Here is a 20547-nt window from a genome sequence, read left to right on the forward strand (position 1 = left end):
CCAGATGTTCGTCTTGAAGCCAGGTGAGTTCCAAGTTGCCGTCCACATAGGTACAGTTCGTGTAGCGATCCCTCAGATTTCGATAGTGGTGTTCCCGATTCGACGGGACGGACATGCGGCCATTTGTGCCGATGCATACTGCGGGAAAAAGAAACAAAAGGTACAGAGATTAGTATACTTGGATAACAAGGAAATTGTGGGTTTCACCAACCTTCTTTTTAGCCTCTAACAGCCCGTTAGCTTAACAGACCAGGGACCGATAGCGATCCCTCAGATTTCGATAGTGGTGTTCCCGATTCGACGGGACGGACATGCGGCCATTTGTGCCGATGCATACTGCGGGAAAAAACAAAAGGTACAGAGATTAGTATACTTGGATAACAAGAAAATTATGGGTTTCTCCAACCTTCTTTTTAGCCTCTAACAGCCCGTTAGCTTAACAGACCAGGGACCGAAAAAATATTGGTGAAATCCATCCAAAAGATAATAATTCCTGTAGAAGAGAGTAATGCAAGGAAAATTGAAAAGGAGCACACTATCCGTTTAGAATTAGGAACACTATTATGAGACCTTGGTTAAACTGCTGGAGTAATGAAAAGGAGCACACTATCCGTTTAGAATTAGGAACACTATTATGAGACCTTGGTTAAACTGCTGGAGTAAAGGGACTTTTCAGTCCTTTTTGAGGAAGGTAAACAAGGAATGTTCTATTTCCCAGATTTCTTCTGACTAGATTCAGAGCAACCTAATGGTAGACACAAGCGCATAAATCCGTAGGAAGTTAGGAACAATATTACGTGTTTCAGAAAGAGGGCATAGAACATGTGAAGAACACCGGATCTCAAGTGAGAATTGTTGGGCACGGCTGGAGTAAAGGGACTTTTCAGTCCTATTTGAGGAAGGTAAACAAGGAATGTTCTATTTCCCAGATTTCTTCTGACTAGATTCAGAGTAACCTAATGGTAGACACAAGCGCATAAATCCGTAGGAAGTTAGGAACAATATTACGTGTTTCACAAAGAGGGCATAGAACATATGAAGAACACCGAATCTTAAGTGAGAATTGTTGGGCACAAGATTTATTATTCATCAGAGGTGTTGAGCGGAAAAACAAAGCAAAATCAACTAATTATAAACAAATAATGGAGCTATCTCGTGAAGATACCTGTAGAATTCGTAGAATGAATAATGTAAGCTAAGTATGTATACTTGAGCTGTGGGATCTTCCATGAAGTGTTAAGGGGCGAAGAGAGGAACTCGCACATTATGTATTCAGCGCATAATGTTGTTGGAACATGGTGAACATAATAGTTGTCATTAGAGGTGGGATAAGTGTTATGTCTAGCACGCGTCCTGGTTTGACAATGTCTTCACTCTTGATTGGTTTCTATCTTTCATAGTTCCAATTGTCCGAATTTGATCCGCGCGACAGTTGAGACTAAAAAGAGTATTTCACAGACGTTTTTGTTTCGTAGCAACGAAACAACTGCTATATTAGACTCCTGTGGTCTGTGTCGTAGCATGCCCATATACCCATCCCGTAGTATGTCCCTCATCAGATGGGCGAGAATAATGTTATTGTCCCCTGACATCCCCGTATGTGATAAGGGCGAAAGCCTAGATCCGTCATCCCGCGCGTAGTGTGTTCTCGAAGTTGAGAATTCTAATATACACCAAACGTTGTAGAAAATAGAACTCTTTTATGCTGTTCTGATAATCAGTAGAGAGCAAGTGGTGTAAATACGCGACCTAGAAGAGCTAGTTAACACCAACAATGAACTGAATTCGAACAAGTTTCTAGATATCTTGTGGTGTAAATACGCGACCTAGAAGAGCTAGTTAACACCAACAATGAACTGAATTCGAACAAGTTTCTAGTTTCTAGATATCTTCAATTGTAGAAATTTCAAATGTTTGACCACTTGAGGTTTGGGATCAAGGGGTGTGGAAATAGAATTTAATCTCTCCAAATTCCGTCCATATGGGAAGTATACATTTTGGAGACATCTACTTCTCCGCATATTATAACCATACTTTGTGGTTTACCTTAGAACCTAGATCAACTGAGTGCATAAAGAATTTAAACCAGGATACTTTAAATTCCTTCAGGCCACATGCTACATATTTCATCCCTAAAAACATTATCATAGCGTTGACAAATTACTGGTATAATATGATACTTATGATAGCCTCAGATACATAAGGTCATGTCACCACTAACTCTTGACATATTATAATCAACGGGAATTCGGATAATTGAGCTTCAGGCTAGATAAAACACCCTGTTTTGCATTCCTAGGAACAGACAAGTTGAATTTTGATCTCGTAAGATCGATCCACGGTATCCAGACTATCAAGTTATCCGCCAGTCTTCAGCATCTCGAGATGCGTAGGTCGCCCGTTTATGTTACGTCAGTTCTAAAAATGTGTACCGAAGTCTATCTGACTAATCTAATGGACTATGTAGATTCTAGGTATTTGCCTGTCTATGGACCATCTCATTCTTCATCTCGCACTGAGTCAAGTGAGTGGGAGACACGCATACATTCTTCAGGTCTTTAACACGCGTATACACTCTTTGCTTGATTGAATACTTTTTTCAATCTCCGTATTTGGAGGTCAGTCTTTCTCTCTCTTCTTCTAATTATTTATTATTATTCATCGCGTCTTCAGCTCTCATCGAACTCTTTGCTGGACCTTTTTTCTGGTACTTTTTTTAGATTATTAGTGAGTGATCTTGATATTAAAATTATCTCCTTGTCAAACTTGTCGTCTTTTCACCTCGATGGCGAAGTGAAATTTCAAACTCACCGATTACATATTCTCTGTAACCAACCAGCCAACAACTCTTCTCTGTACATTCCAAGAGATTTTAATCCTCTCTACAAATTCCCTGATGGCCTCATGTAAGCCTCATCCATAATTATATTTACGACATCGTCGTCACGTTTTGTTTGGTGCCGGCCTGAGCAATTTGCGCCGAGATAGAGTTCAGACGCAGAGGATTAGCATAAGAGCTTTAGCTTTAGCTCCGTGATCAGTCATTTAGAAGTTACAAACATGCTTCTGTTTGTAATATGGTCTGTTCCTATGTCCTTATGTTCACGTCAGAATGCTTGGGCAAAGGGACTTTTTAGTCTCATTCGAGCAGGATAAACAAGGTATATTTTATTTTATAATTTTATTATGAGCACAATTTGACTTTTCGTCTAAATTTCTAATGCTGCCTGACTTCTTTACTTCCACAAGTCATGGGGCACGAGCACGAGATTATGACGTATATGAATTCCTCCTGTTACAATGCTCATTGCTCCCTGTCCAAAGCTAGTAGTTCTTCTCTAGAGCTATGTAGGAGCAATATTTAAATTGTTTTTTGTTCTCCAAATGTGACCGGCGGTATTGTTTGAGTTCCCAAATGAACATAATGATGCTATCTTATGAGTACCTATATCTACACAGAGAAAGCAATTAAATAATGCTTACAATCATAGGATAAGTACTTCATTTTATTGCCTACCTAGATACATACATACAGGATGGACTTGTACTGAGATTTCAAAATCCGATATGTGTTTTAAAGAACTTTTGCTGCTAGCCCAACTCATTCAAAAGCCAGATTTAAGAAGGGGAAGAAGCCCAATTGTATTTTCGCCCTTCATATTTTCCCCAGCAAGTATTTTCATTTTACATCTCCGTTCATGAACGAAACCTCACAACATAATGTTTCATACTACCCTGATTTCAGTTATTTCCTTTTAGATGGATCAGGATATTTGAAATACATCCCATGTGTCTCTAGATTTTAGAAAGTAGTTCAGGTTGCTCATTTGCAAAATTAAATGGTGTTTGCAAGACAACTAAATCATATCTCAGTCATTTAGAAGTTACAAACATGCTTCTGTTTGTAATATGGTCTGTTCCTATGTCATGTTCACGTCAGAATGCTTGGGCAAAGGGACTTTTTAGTCTCATTCGAGCAGGATAAACAAGGTATATTTTATTTTATAATTTTATTATAAGCACAATTTGACTTTTCGTCTAAATTTCTAATGCTGCCTGACTTCTTTACTTCCACAAGTCATGGGGCACGAGCACGAGATTATGACGTATATGAATTCCTCCTGTTACAATGCTCATTGCTCCCTGTCCAAAGCTAGTAGTTCTTCTCTAGAGCTATGTAGGAGCAATATTTAAATTGTTTTTTGTTCTCCAAATGTGACCGGCGGTATTGTTTGAGTTCCCAAATGAACATAATGATGCTATCTTATGAGTACCTATATCTACACAGAGAAAGCAATTAAATAATGCTTACAATCATAGGATAAGTACTTCATTTTATTGCCTACCTAGATACATACATACAGGATGGACTTGTACTGAGATTTCAAAATCCGATATGTGTTTTTAAAGAACTTTTGCTGCTAGCCCAACTCATTCAAAAGCCAGATTTAAGAAGGGGAAAAAGCCCAATTGTATTTTCGCCCTTCATATTTTCCCCACCAAGTATTTTCATTTTAAGTTTTACCATCTCCGTTCATGAACGAAACCTCACAACATAAATGTTTCATACTACCCTGATTTCAGTTATTTCCTTTTAGATGGGCACTCACTTCCCTTTTAAGGTTTTTATTCATTTCCCTGGTCATTAAGTGAGGTTTTTATTGACAATAAAACAACAATAAATAGTCACCAAAATTCTTTGAATAGTATGAAAAGTATCCCTGGGATTTCAAAACGTCAATTCTTTTTATGAGAATTTACTTTGTAGATATTTACATTTTATTTTTCTTGTGTTTTTTATTATAAAAGTAAGTAGTAGTAAACACTGGAAAATGTGGTTTGGATTCTGAATTCTTTACAATGCATCAATGCCTCTATAACTAGACACTAAGCACGTAATGACTACCCCTGAAGATAAGGAAAAGGAGGTATCTACTTAATCATTCACTCTCACTGGTAATTTCAGTCCTCAGACTTCCAAGTGGCCAAAGATTTCTGTTCTATTCTCTTGAGATGCAAAGGTCAAAAAAATTCAAAGCAAGTCCATTTCTCACAAAGTCAATTTAGTTCAAGGCAACACCGCACAAAGTAAATTTAGTTCAAGGTCATATCACAACGTAAATTTAATTCAAGGCCATTTTTCACAAAGGAAATATATTTCAAGGTCATGTCTCACAAAGTAAATTTAGTTCAAGGACATACCCCATAAGGGATAGTTAGATCAAGGCCATTTTTCATAAAGTTAATTTAGTTCAAGGTCGAATGGATTTTACAATTCAAGGTCAAATGTATCTTACCTCTGAGAGCAGGCATCTTCAGTTTGTTTAGAAGAAATAAACTAGTTCTCTACCAAGTAAAGTATATCGTTTACAAATTTATGATCGAACTTATAAATATGAACTTAATCCCCAGTTAGAAGAAATAAACTAGTTCTCTACCAAGTAAAGTATATCGTTTACAAATTTATGATCGAACTTATAAATATGAACTTAATCCCTGCAAGTGAACAATTCAGCATTGCAATTCCGTGTATGAAATGTAGGAGAAATTGGAATAATAAGCAGCCTCGGCTTGAATATTGAGAATTTGAATATTACTATCATGATGTATAATTTATAGAGGTACTCCCCCACTTTCGCTGTAAATTTTCTACCTCCCTTTGAGATTCGTAAGATTGAGTGAAAAGGTGAAAACTATGCTGGGCAAATTGGTGTGTTGTGGGATTTTCGAAAGGGGGAGCTATAAACCCATTTACAGTATGTCCAAAAGCCCTTAATCTTTCGTCAATTTCCACGGAAACATGACTTGACGTGTAGATAAAGTGTTTATATCATTTTGACATTTAAACTAAATTAAAACCAATAATAATTCCAAGTAGTAATTTGCTTTGTTTCCTTAATAACGTAAATAGTTTACGTCATTTTCCTCCCCTACCACCGTAATCGGTTTGACACTTCATAGTTGCTTAACCATTGGATATCTACTTGATGTATACCTTGTACGTACAGCTACTCCCCCCACTTTGTTACACAGACAGATATTTTTGCCTCCCTTAACCGGGTGAATATTAAAAAATTGAATTTGACCTCGGTTGGAAAATGTGGTTTGGATTCTGAATTCTTTACAATGCATCAATGCCTCTATAACTAGACACTAAGCACGTAATGACTACCCCTGAGGGCTTCAGTTTTTTAGCTCCTTGCACATGAAAGCACAGGATATATGTATTTACTATTTTACTGCTAAACATGTGTAAATTCTGTTGCATTGACATGATTGGCGGAATCTGTGTCAATTATAACGACATGAGAATGATATGATCGAGTAATAAAAACAGTAGATTAGACTTAAAGCGAAATATAAAATACATATATTTGCTGGAATTATAGATCGAAAAGTCGATGTGCATTTTGAACAAAAATTTCACCTTCAAGCAACAGAAGAGGCTCTCAGCAAGAAGAAATAGGGCTTCAGTTTTTTAGCTCCTTGCACATGAAAGCACAGGATATATGTATTTACTATTTTACTGCTAAACATGTGTAATTCTGTTGCATTGACATGATTGGCGGAATCTGTGTCAATTATAACGACATGAGAATGATATGATCGAGTAATAAAGACAGTAGATTAGACTTAAAGCGAAATATAAAATACATATATTCGCTGGAATTATAGATCGAAAAGTCGATGTGCATTTTGAATAAAAATTTCACCTTCAAGCTACAGAAGAGGCTCTCAGCAAGAAGAAGCAATTTCAATTCCAAATCCTCTCCAGGTTTGAAATACGAAAGCACAAAAGAAAGTATTGACTAAAGCCATAGGAGACACTCTGACAAAAGAACAGAACACAACTGATAAACCCTTAACCGGGTGAATATTAGAAAATTGAATTTGACCTTGGAACCGCTTTCGCATTACTTCAAGGCACATTCTATTACATCCATGCCAAGATCCAACTGAATTTGACCTAAGGGCGCAACAAACTTACCAGACAATCGCTCTGCTTGGGTCCCGTGCAGCCTCCCGCGCAGAACAGATGACAACACTCGCGCGGTTTCGGCCCAAAACACCTCCCCTGGGCGCACTGAGGTGAGCAGTTGATCTTCGAGAAGCGCTGACAATTCTCCGGGCCCTCGCCCCAGCACCCCGCTGTACAGGATTTGTCACAGGGCGGACACTCGCGCTCCGGCTGCTCGAAGTTGTACACGTAGACCGGCTGAACCACGGGCGCTAGCGAGAGGATCTCCTCCCAGTTGATGGTTTTGACGTGGCACAGATTGTAGTTGTTGAACATGCCGGCCGTACCGGCCAAGATATCTGCGAAGGAAAAGAAGATTGTTAGTATGACTGGGATTGTACACGAACCACGGGCGCTAGCGAGAGGATCTCCTCCCAGTTGATGGTTTTGACGTGGCACAGATTGTAGTTGTTGAACATGCCGGCCGTACCAGCCAAGATATCTGCGAAGGAAAAGAAGATTGTTAGTATGACTGGGATTGTACACAAAAAGCCCAAAGTGGCTCAGGTGTAAAACAACCTTACCTTGAGGGAAAATGCTGTTCGAATACGAAAATGCTGGGAGAAAGGGACCTTTCGGGACGTACGAGATTTTATCCCTCTAACATTTCAATATACAATAAATGAGAAAATTGTATCTACCAATGTGGAACAACCTTACCTTGAGGGAAAATGCTGTTCGAATACGAAAATGCTGGGAGAAAGGGACCTTTCGGGACGTACGAGATTTTATCCCTCCAACATTTCAATATACAATAAACGAGAAAATTGTATCTACCTATGTGGCTATCTATCTATCTGCCGACAATAAAATTCTGTTCAACTTCTAGTTATACATATATGCTGGGAGAAAGGGACCTTTCGGGACGTACGAGATTTTATCCCTCTAACATTTCAATATACAATAAATGAGAAAATTGTATCTACCTATGTGGCTATCTATCTATCTATCTGCCGACAATAAAATTCTGTTCAACTTCTAGTCATACATAAGATGAGATTCCTTTTTTAATAACATGCTCATTTGGCTGTTTGCATTACCTATATCATCATACAATATTCATGCTCCATCAGGGATCAGGTATATTAGAAAACATGGAGTCCTACTATTTCAACGATGCATCCATATTTGTTTCCTATTTCTGACAGACTGATAGGTTCAGAGCCTAATCCTACAATCCTCATGGGGGGTTGCCGCCTGAGCCTGTCACTAGAAACGTGTTACTCCCAATAGTCCCGCTGATTCCAGCAAAGTCTTTGATCTCGTAAGATCGATCCACGGTATCCAGACTATCAAGCTATCCGCCAGTCTTCAGCATCTCGAGATGCGTAGGTCGCCCGTTTGTGTTACGTCAGTTCTAAAAATGTGTACCGAAGTCTATCTGACTAATCTAATGGACTATGTAGATTCTAGGTATTTGCCTATCTATGGACCATCTCATTCTTCATCTCGCACTGAGTCAAGTGAGTGGGAGACACGCATACATTCTTCAGGTCTTTAACACACAAGAAGAAGCAATTTCAATTCCAAATCCTCTCCAGGTTTGAAATACGAAAGCACAAAAGAAAGTATTGACTAAAGCCATAGGAGATACTCTGACAAAAGGACAAAACACAACTGATAAGCTACTACAAGGCAATAACGGAACAACCATTCTCTTATCTTGGTCTTGAATAATGAAAATATTTGTGGCTCCCGGTTACACAATCATGAAATTAGAGTCGGGTTCAAAGCAATAAGAGAAAATTACACACAATACCTATGTAGATACCAGACACTCAGATACCCACCTTATATGATATTCTCAACCTAATGCTTACGGAATTGATGCCCTGCATGATCCAACTCTTACTGCAATACAAAAACAACAACAACAACCTGTCAGGCAAGAAAGAAAAACATTCGACAACCAAATCAAAGTCAATGTCAGGTTGATGACACAACGCAACGAATGCTAGCGTAATACCAGGATGCATACCCAAAACAATTTAAACTCCGAACAAAATCAACTTTCGTGTTCCTGATAAAAAGACCTTTAATTTGATATATAGGTCGACCAAAGTCCTTCTATGGGGACAGACAGACAGACGACACCGAAGCGAATACAATAGCCCGTCCACTAGACCTTTTTTTATCACTATCGTAATAATAAAGGAAGGACGGGCTAAAAATAGATACATATGTAAATACATAAAAAGGATTAGTTATTGCTAACATTGAAATCAGCTGAAAACCGGGCGGTCCGCCAGTTTCGTCATTTACTCAGAATCTGAAAATATGGGTGAAGTGTTTAGCGAGAAATATCTACTTAGTAATTGAACAACAAACACACCAACAACACCTCACTAGAGCTACAATATCAAGAGAGGCTGGCATAATTTCTGAGTTTCTTGTTGACTTTGCCTGGCATTTTGTTATACAATAGCAACTATGACACCCTGTATATTTAGTGTGTTGGAATATGGTTTTGGTATGGTAATAGCCATGGCATTGGTAAAGCTTCTACTTGGAACTTGGAACACTGGTATGTTATACAGTAGAGTCCTGTCTATTTCTCTTCATACCAAAATAATAGCTAATATGTTTCCAAGAGTATTATGCAATACCTTTTCTCTATTCCGGAGATTTTAATGGTGAAATTAAAAAAAAAGTTTAGTTTGCATACGGCTCATATTATGCTAAGCCGTTACGTCAGATAAATTTTCTACTGTGCTAAGGTCCAAGGGGCCATGATTTTCATTACCCATACCCACTTGGCATTGGGCGTTTTAGGAGTGATGGTATTGCAGCAGGGATGACGACACCGCACAAAGTAAATTTAGTTCAAGGTCATATCACAACGTAAATTTAATTCAAGGCCATTTTTCACAAAGGAAATATATTTCAAGCTCATGTCTCACAAAGTAAATTTAGTTCAAGGACATACCCCATAAGCCTTATGGGATATTTAGATCAAGGCCATTTTTCATAAAGTTAATTTAGTTCAAGTTCGAATGGATTTTACAGTTCAAGGTCAAATGTATCTTACCTCTGAGAGCAGGCATCTTCAGTTTGCCATTTTGGACCATAAGAAAGGAAAATTCAAGGCTATTTCCCTACAAAATAAATTTAGTTCAGCACCATACCCCAAAAAGTAAATTTCATTCAAGGTCACATGTATCTTACAATTCAGTCATTTTGGACCATAAGAAAGGAAAATTCAAGGCTATTTCCCTACAAAATAAATTTAGTTCAGCACCATACCCCAAAAAGTAAATTTAATTCAAGGTCACATGTATCTTACAATTCCAGGTCAAACATATCTTACCTCTGAGAGCAGGCATCTCCAGGTTGTTCATTTTGGACAGCAGAATAAGAAGGGAGAAATCTTCGTCGTGCACACTCAGTTTGAACGTGGTACGACCTCGGATGATCTGTAGCTTGGGGAGGACTATCCTCTTGACATCTACGTGGGAGATAAGAACATAGCCGGTCACCTGGAGGGGAGAAACGAGAAGGGTGAGATTGAGTCGTCGTGCACACTCAGTTTGAACGTGGTACGACCTCGGATGATCTGTAGCTTGGGGAGGACTATCCTCTTGACATCTACGTGGGAGATAAGAACATAGCCGGTCACCTGGAGGGGAGAAACGAGAAGGGTGAGATTGAGTGAATACTACGACGGGCAAACAAGATAAGAGTAAGATTGAGTGAAAAGGTGAAAACTATGCTGGGCAAATTGGTGTGTTCTGGGATTTTCGAAAGGGGGAGCTATAAACCCATTTACAGTATGTCCAAAAGCCCTTAATCTTTCCTCAATTTCCACGGAAACATGACTTGGTAAGATTGAGTGAAAAGGTGAAAACTATGCTGGGCAAATTGGTGTGTTGTGGGATTTTCGAAAGGGGGAGCTATAAACCCATTTACAGTATGTCCAAAAGCCCTTAATCTTTCGTCAATTTCCACGGAAACATGACTTGACGTGTAGATAAAGTGTTTATATCATTTAAAGATCTTTTGAACAACTAGGAATTTTCATACCCATTCTAATTCATCCTATAATACTAGTAATAGCTTTAGTCAATACAGGAATAGTCATACATACTGGACTCCGCACACAGGAATTTCGTCAGAAAAGACCCCAATTTCAACCAAATCAAAGTCAATGTCAGGTTGATGACACAACGCAACGAATGCTAGCGTAATACCAGGATGCATACCCAAAACAATTTAAACTCGTCTTCAAAAGTTCAAAAAACAAATTCAATACGCTATCAAGTAATTCGATTGAATTTGGCTTTCCGAACAAAATCAACATAAACAGGCAAGAAAGAAAAACATTCGACAACCAAATCAAAGTCAATGTCAGGTTGATGACACAACGCAACGAATGCTAGCGTAATACCAGGTTGCATACCCAAAACAATTTAAACTCGTCTTCAAAAGTTCAAAAAACAAATTTAATACGCTATCAAGTAATTTGATTGAATTTGGCTTTCCGAACAAAATCAAGATAAACAAAACAACACTAAACGAATATGACATCGGACTTGGAAATACACACAGAAACGTCTCTCATTTGAATTTGAATATTGTGTAAAGTGGATTTTATGATTTTTTTCCCTTCGTCTTCTAAATTGAGTTGTTAGACCTGCCACAGCCACCCAGGCAGTTCGGGTTGTTATACGAATATGACATCGGACTTGGAAATACACACAGAAACGTCTCTCATTTGAATTTGAATATTGTGTAAAGTGGATTTTATGATTTTTTCCCTTCGTCTTCTAAATTGAGTTGTTAGACCTGCCATAGCCACCCAGGCAGTTCGGGTTGTTATTTTCTTTCTGAAAATCTGACAAAATTAAACCATCCATCAATTTGACTGATTTATATTGAAATTTCGGACAGTTGAACTTAGTACGAGACGAGTTATTCCCCTCATAGACAACATATGTGAACGGACTGCTGTGTATTTTATAGGACCACGTAGAAACTACGGAAACAAGAAGAAGAGTACGATTCCAGTTATTTTTGTAAATTAGTAAGTTCATTAACAAGAGGAAGACAAAGGTGAATAAAAAATCAGAAAGCTTGAACTCTTTTAACTGTTCGTCTTGGAACTTGAACAACGTTCGAGTTCGAGCAATAGTGACAATTGCCAGCACTTTGAGCAAATGACCACTAACAATTACTAGAAGAATAATTGGAAGAATTGATACAAACAAGATCGTTAAGAAGTTCATCATTGGATTTGTCTACCGGGTTTTCTTTAATGACTTGCAGCATTGCCTATCAAGTTGATAGAGTCATCCTTGACCTAGGCATCCCAGGATGTACCTCTAGGATCAAGGTTGCTAAGTGATCTGACTAAACGATGTTCCTGTGACAGGTGTAAATCTTTCGAAATAACGTGCCAATATTTTCAACCAAGGAGCAGCTTAGAAAATTATCATAAATAATGGATTTTATGATTTTTTCCCTTCGTCTTCTAAATTGAGTTGTTAGACCTGCCATAGCCACCCAGGCAGTTCGGGTTGTTATTTTTTTTTTATGAATAATCAGAGAATACACAAATGACAATATTTTTGATTCAATGAAAGAGATAGAGGAGATCTCGTATAAGTTACAGGGTGTTTAAACTTGAATCACACATTTACCTACAAATTGAAGTTAGAAGTTCAACTTATATCTGTGTAATTTTTTTGGACATCACCCACCCTGTATGATCTTTCAATCTAACCGATTTGTGGCTAATAAGAAGAAAAAAGTCACCAAGTCTAAAATTTATTCAAAAAATTTCTTCCATCAGAAAATGATCTTTCAATCTAACCGATTTGTGGCTAATAAGAAGAAAAAAGTCACCAAGTCTAAAATTTATTCAAAAAATTTCTTCCATCAGAAATAAAAATGAAGACAAATCAGGTGTGTTGATTCCTTATCACAGAATGTCCCCAGGATTAGACATTGATTGAAAACATGAAGATGAAGCCTACTCGAGTCGGTCGAAATAAAAACCTTCAAATTGGGTTCAAATGAATCTTCTTTTTCTGACAGGCAAATTAAGATTCGGATGTCGAACTTGACTTGGGAATGGAGAAGCAAAACACTGCACGGGCTAATGGTTTTTGTCTTCCCAAAAATGAAGACAAATCAGGTGTGTTGATTCCTTATCACAGAATGTCCCCAGGATTAGACATTGATTGAAAACATGAAGATGAAGACTACTCGAGTCGGTCGAAATAAAAACCTTCAAATTGAGTTCAAATGAATCTTCTTTTTCTGACAGGCAAATTAAGATTCGGATGTCGAACTTGACTTGGGAATGGAGAAACAAAACACTGCACCGGCTAATGGTTTTTGTCTTCCTTAGTGAAATCCCTTCTCATAAACCTCTCCTGATAATGACAAGATTCTGAAGGCTCAAGGTGAGTTGCATTCTGGAATCCAAAAGGAGTTGGAAGTTCCACATGAATTTACCTGAAAGTTGGCATTTGTCACGGTGACGCTTTGGCACCGCATTCCCATCTCATGGATCGCCAAGATTACAAGAATAGGTACGAGGATTCGATCGTACACAGCATATCATTTCCGCACAAGGAGTTAGATCATGACTGAGCCTTGCCTGGGACCTCAAGCCAACACTGAGATTATCTCCCAGACTCTCTGGTACAAATGTTGAAGAGAAAAACGAGTTTTTTTATGAGGCAACACCAGAACCTTGGCTCAAGCTCTTGTCAATTGCTTTGGCCAACTATCAAATATCCATACGGTATACTGTGTTCCTCAACTTGAAGGTATGGAACTGTGAATATTTTGAATAAATTTAGCACCAGACACGTCAGTACAGCCCGAAACTATTTTTAATTCCTCAAATCTCAATGTGAAGCAATTCAGGGAACAAACCATTTTTTACTGAAAAGTTTCGTTTCTTTAGACACAAAAATAAATTGAACAATTGAAGCCAACTGGAAGATTAGTAATCTGTTGTGAGTTGATGAAACTGACTTGACCGCTTCAGACATCGAATCGGTGACAAAGCTCGTCAGTACAGCCCGAAACTATTTTTAATTCCTCAAATCTCAATGTGAAGCAATTCAGGGAACAAACCATTTTTTACTGAAAAGTTTCGCTTCTTTGGACACGAAAATAAATTGAACAATTGAAGCCAACTGGAAGATTAGTAATCTGTTGTGAGTTGATGAAACTGACTTGACCGCTTCAGACATCGAATCGGTGACAAAGCTCAGACGTGAGACAAAGTTACCCTGGAGGGTGACTGACGTGAACTAAGATCGCGTGGGTAGAATACTTACCTACTCGTGTCATGGCTTGGAATTACGGAATCGTCATGTTATTAAACATGTCTTTTTTTTTTATTTCTTGATTTATTCTAAACTTCCATAGCTAATTCATTCATTCATTTCCAAGATTTGAATTTTTTATGGGTTCAGGATATTTGAAATACATCCCATGTGTCTCTAGATTTTAGAAAGTAGTTCAGGTTGCTCATTTGCAAAATTAAATGGTGTTTGCAACAAAACTAAATTTAACTAAATCATATCTCAGTCATTTAGAAGTTACAAACATGCTTCTGTTTGTAATATCCAGACACTTGGCGTTTTTGAAACCCCTATAATATGTAGGTCAATGTTTTTCACACACCCCGAGTCCTTTTCAGGATGATTTGGAAGAGGCTTGTTGTCCAATTAAACACAAAGGCTTTGATTTATGTTCTTTGTTTGCGGTGCAATGCTTGAAAATTTTAGAATTTTACATCAGATGGACGATATACACGACTCTCCAAAGATACCTCGATTTTCTCATAACAAACTTGTAGTGCTAAATTAGACATAATAATGGACCATGTTGCTATGGGAGAGTCCGAGATACATGAACACGACGACTCCCAATCATATAGTGGGAGAACCATGGCTCAATCACGTTTCCCAATTGGTTGCGGCTCTGTTTAATAAATCACATGTAACCTCTCCACAAAAGTACACCCAAAATCTATACACACATTCACATAATGCACAAAATCATTTTGAATCAAAAATCTTCATGATTATAACTGCATATGGAATTCCATATGCAGTTAAATATTGTACTTGGGCACCTCAGTACTTACAAAACGAAAAAGAAATTTGGTGATTCAACACATTACGAACCACTGATGGTGAGTTGGTTTACACTACCGCTGCGCATAAATCACAGATCCATGAGTTAAGCTTATCTACAAATACGACACAGCTAAGACAGAATGCCAGAGTCATAATCACTAAGGTTGAGCCATTTCACGATTCCACGAATTTTAATAACTAGTGATGTACGGAGATCCCACATATTGACAACCCAGCTTGGAAAGAACTGAAAATAATTATATCTGATATCTTCCCAGAACACGGGATTAGATAAGTATCTCGGGTCCTGTGGTCAAAACTTCATGTCATTGCAAAAGCCACAGATATGGATTAACCGCTGCGCGCTGTGCAAAATATTCATTCTCGACACGTATATCAAGATCAAGTGACCATCGCATACGCTCTAAGTTATGACTACTATTACTATCATACATCAAAGTAAGTACAAGTTAGTCACACGTCAATAGCGCCTTCAACTTGAACTTATCATATGGATTATAATACATATGTAATAGACGTACGAGTATAAAAACAAGTGATATTATGACAAATTTAAACTTAAGAAACACTTTTTTTACGTAGTCCAATACTCCAAATGTTCAATCAAGTGTACACAAGAAAAAGGACTCAACAAGCTGGGCCTGTCCCTCCGGAAATTTTTAAGCCCGTATTGAACTTATCCCATGCTGATGTGGGGTCGGGTTCTCTTTTCATCCTTTCCATTTTAACCATCTTTAAAGACGTCATTCTTTTCTCCATCAATCAATTTCTAAAATATCTATTTCTCTTTTAAATGCCGAAGAAAACATGTGAAATAGATGCGCCTAATAGTGTACCATTTGGTATTGCAGGCAGTAGGCACCATTCGAACTTGCTGTCCACAACTCACAACTTAAATTAGATCTTGGAACTTTGCTATTTTGGTTTTCTGTTATCTACCTTATAAAATAAGAAGAACATACGGTGAACTGACTCAAAGATAGGTATACCCACTTATATAGGTAAAAGATACAACTTGTACAGAAACCGGAGGTGCTCTAGTTCTCTTTTCATCCTTTCCATTTTAACCATCTTTAAAGACGTCATTCTTTTCTCCATGAATCAATTTCTAAATTCTCTATTTCTCTTTTAAATGCCGAAGAAAACATGTGAAATAGATGCGCCTAATAGTGTATCATTTAGTATAGCAGGCAGTAGGTACCATTTGAACTTGCTGTCCACAACTCACAACTTAAATTAGATCTTGGAACTTTGCTATTTTGGTTTTCTGTTATCTTCCTTATAAAATAAGAAGACTATACGGTGAACTGACTCAAAGATAGGTACCCACTTATTTAGGTACAAGATACAACTTGTACAGAAACCGGAGGTGCTCTGGACCCATAGATTGAATTTGGTAGATAAGAGCAGAGAATATCTCCATCATGCTGTGGAAGAATAAAGATACTTATCTCTTTTAATTATTTATTTACCAAAAAAATTAATGAAATATAAGTTTAAGTATTATAAAATAATAAAAAATCAAACTAAGCCGAGTATAAAAACAAGTGATATTATGACAAATTTAAACTTAAGAAACACTTTTTTTTACGTAGTCCAATACTCCAAATGTTCAATCAAGACAAGTGTACACACGAAAAGGACACAACAAGCTGGGCCTGTCCCTCCGGGAATTTTTTAGCCCGTATTTTAAGTCACTCATCCATTTATTGGCTTTTTTCGGCGTAGCTTAACACAGGTGACGCTAAAACCGGTCTTAAATTATCGACTGAAGTGTTCTCTGAAACTTTCTCGCTTTGAGTTCATAGGTCGTCGCGACAAATTTCAAGAACAGAGCTCATTTGTGTGAGAAAATGTAAAAAAAAAAAACATTTTTTTGGCTTTATGGTTTTCTGGACAAAACTTGCACCACCACTTTCGTGTTCCTGATAAAAAGACCTTTAATTTGATATATAGGTCGACCAAAGTCCTTCTATGGGGATGGGGACAGACAGACAGACGACACCGAAGCGAATACAATAGCCCGTCCACTAGACCTTTCGTGTTCCTGATAAAAAGACCTTTAATTTGATATATAGGTCGACCAAAGTCCTTCTATGGGGACAGACAGACAGACGACACCGAATAGCCCGTCCACTAGACCTTTTTTTTATTACTATCGTAATAATAAAGGAAGGACGGGCTAAAAATAGATACATATGTAAATACATAAAAAGGATTAGTTATTGCTGACATTGAAATCAGCTGAAAACCGGGCGGTCCGCCAGTTTCGTCATTTACTCAGAATCTGAAAATATGGGTGAAGTGTTTAGCGAGAAATATCTACTTAGTAATTGAACAACAAACACACCAACAACACCTCACTAGAGCTACAATATCAAGAGAGGCTGGCATAATTTCTGAGTTTCTTGTTGACTTTGCCTGGCATTTTGTTATACAATAGGTATTTACCATGCAGAGTGTGATTTTGTATTTGTATGCGCTAATTTATTTATCCTAATGGTTTGGAATTTCGCAGACTATCTTCACATTCTGTTCAAACAAAGATGTAGAATCTTTGGGATAGGATTTCCTTGGCGTCTAATTACATAAAATAGTGGACACAAGCAATTCCTCAACGAAGCCTTTCTTCAAATTATTTGAACTTTTCTCGTGAGAAAAATCAACACAATGTTTGCATTGTATTATGTTAATAATCTCCCCGATTCTGAGAACTAATGTGCGAACCAACACAAATGCTTTAATTTCGTTTATTTTTCTCGAGTGGTCAAGTGATTTATTCGGACTGGCCTGGCTCTCTTCCGTTTTAGAATGTACCTAATTGTTTTGGTCTTTTGGTTGAGCCATTTGTTACCTAGAAGGCAAAGCTATATCAGCAAGAAAAATATCGTTGAAAATAATGAAATCATCCATGTATGTTATCCCTTACTAAGGTACGGTGAAAATAGTTGATTCATACTTATAACTTATAACACACTATCACATCATATGTAAAATGTATCACATCATATGTAAAATGTACCTAATATACTACATGCCATTATGTTATGGGATCAATAATGTAATTCTCAGTTTTGGCGCTATGTACCGCTGTCAGCTGATTTAGCTCTATAATGTATGCTTCTAACATCTCTTGCTCTGTGCTCGTTATGTGTGGTACTAAAGTCTCTGCTACATCTTTCTTCTTCAACCAGTTTTGCCTTGTCCTTGATCGTCATTATTGCTATTGAGTCTTATCTTCGTAAGTTGTACATCTGAAGTCATCTGACATCTGAACCAAGACGTATCCGATCCACCAAAATGTGTGGTTTGAGATTCGTAGAAGCTTAACTCATCCTTTAGGGCTGTCTAGCCCCTACACCTAAGCCTCATATTGGACTTTTTTTGTGTGGTTTACAAGTTTGGGACTTTATTTCCAGCATTTTCTACCAGGTAGGTATGCATATAGTGCTGACGACTTCGAGAATTCACAGCAACATAAGTAAAATTTTCGATACAAGTTTTAGCCTTACACAATCAAAGTAGCTTTATTTGAGGGCGAATTGACTTTTGAATCCTTTGATATATGTGTTGGTTGGCTTTAGAGATATTGAGCAAAACTTGAAAGTTCAACTTTATTGAGCTAGATAGGTACCACGTTTCTTCATTGCGCTCAAATGTTATAGTTATTCCTCGAGCGTTGCATACCTATATTAAAGGTGTCAACCTCGGCAGCCTAGAGTCGTAGCTCAGGATTACAATTATTTAGAAAATAAAAAAGTTTCTCGATGTGTTAGAAATACAATAAAGTGAATTAAAACTCCTAACTGAACGAGATACGGTCACTATTTACGAGGGCATACAGAAGTGCATTGTTATTCACCGTGTGCTCGAGAAGTTCTGTTTAAATTTTGTGCCCATCTCTCAAGCTCAGACCCTCGGAACGTGTGGCTGAGAAATCATCCGATGCCAAATACAGTGATACAGAATATTCATTATCCCATGAAAAGAATGGGCTTCAAATTTCAATTTAGAATGGAAAAATGGGCTTCGGTCACTCTGTGAGAAAGATGAGTTTACTCCTGAAGAAAATGAAAAAACTTTTCCAATAATTTTTAACCCAGATAAGTCTAGTGTCCTATATATAGGACACCCGAGATGCTTACAGTTTTGGATTTTTTCAATTAAATGTACACCACTGATCGTATTTTAGTTGAAACAGTAAGAAAGTAAACATGTTGATGTATGTGTATTGACAATAGAAATCATGCTAGTTGCATCCATGCGTTGCTGATAACAGTTCTCTTCTGATGTATTCTGACTAAACGATGTTCCTGTGACAGGTGTAAATCTTTCGAAATAACGTGCCAATATTTTCAACCAAGGAGCAGCTTAGAAAATTATCATAAATAAATATAAATACCTATGGCTATATCGGTATATTCTAAATGTCGTGTTGAAAATGGAAATCCCGTGATAACGAGTCACAATAATTAAATTGTGTTTTAATTATTAAAAGAATTAAAATAAATTATATTATTTTGTCATTGAAATCTTTACATAACCAAAATATAATCTTACCAAGGCTTTACGTAATTATGAGCGTAATGTTGTGCCTTGATGCAGCCTTTTCTCCACTGGCGTTAGTAACAATAAAACATAATCTTACCAAGGCTTTACGTAATTATGAGCGTAATGTTGTGCCTTGATGCAGCCTTTTCTCCACTGGCGTTAGTAACAATACTTACTTTTTCCTTTGACAAATTCGGACGCCTTGTCGGCACCCGCTCCCGAGTTGGAAAGGAAGGACCCTTTCGGATGATTGGTCCGCGCCTGGGCTCCCCTCCCGGCTATCAGACACAGGCAAGCTACGCCGAGCCAAAGTCCGGTCCACATGATTATGACAACACCAGGGATGGCGCATCCTGCATGTTACAATAAGGGGGAAGGGGAGTCGAACCGAGTTTTACCGGAAATAAGGGATTTGGAATTTACCTAACAAAGTCGAACCAGAGGGTTTTTATATTCGAGTGATTACTGACCGAAAGAGAAAAGAATCGATCGAATTATTCAATTTGTCAATTTGGGAGTTAAAATTATATTTCAAAGACTAGAGTAGTGTTGATTTTATTTATAAATAATTGAATATTTGTTTAAATAATTTATTGCTTTATCAAATTGGTTTATTAAATAAAAATAAATTACTAAAATGGAATACTATAAACTTAATATGACACTTGTTATCACAAAATTTAAGGATCTAGATCTAGCTTAAATAAAATTTATTGATTATAAAATAAGATACGTGGATACATTTAATTTAAATTTGATAATTTGCTCCCATTAAGCTAACTTATTTATGAATTGAATCTGCTGAAGCGTTATCCAAAAGTATTTCTTAGTTAAATTCTCTTATAACCAACGTGTAAC

The 20547-nt window shown here is 37.4% G+C and overlaps 1 protein-coding gene across 1 annotated transcript in view; it reads right to left on the reverse strand.

The window, feature by feature from the left end:
* Positions 1 to 20013, reverse strand: part of LOC103506274 (epidermal growth factor receptor) — a 52648-nt gene extending 32635 nt beyond the window's left edge. The window contains exons 1-3 of the mRNA XM_026821359.1: positions 19866 to 20013; positions 10326 to 10634; positions 6989 to 7317 (exon numbers count right to left, since the gene is read on the reverse strand). Coding sequence (XP_026677160.1) covers positions 6989 to 7317; positions 10326 to 10634; positions 19866 to 20013 — 786 coding nt within the window. The remainder of the gene's footprint in view (positions 1 to 6988; positions 7318 to 10325; positions 10635 to 19865) is intronic.
* Positions 20014 to 20547: the final 534 nt, after the last annotated feature.

The sequence above is a fragment of the Diaphorina citri genome, unplaced genomic scaffold, assembly GCF_000475195.1.
Source record: "Diaphorina citri unplaced genomic scaffold, Diaci psyllid genome assembly version 1.1 scaffold224, whole genome shotgun sequence".
In the NCBI taxonomy this organism is placed as follows: domain Eukaryota; kingdom Metazoa; phylum Arthropoda; class Insecta; order Hemiptera; family Psyllidae; genus Diaphorina; species Diaphorina citri.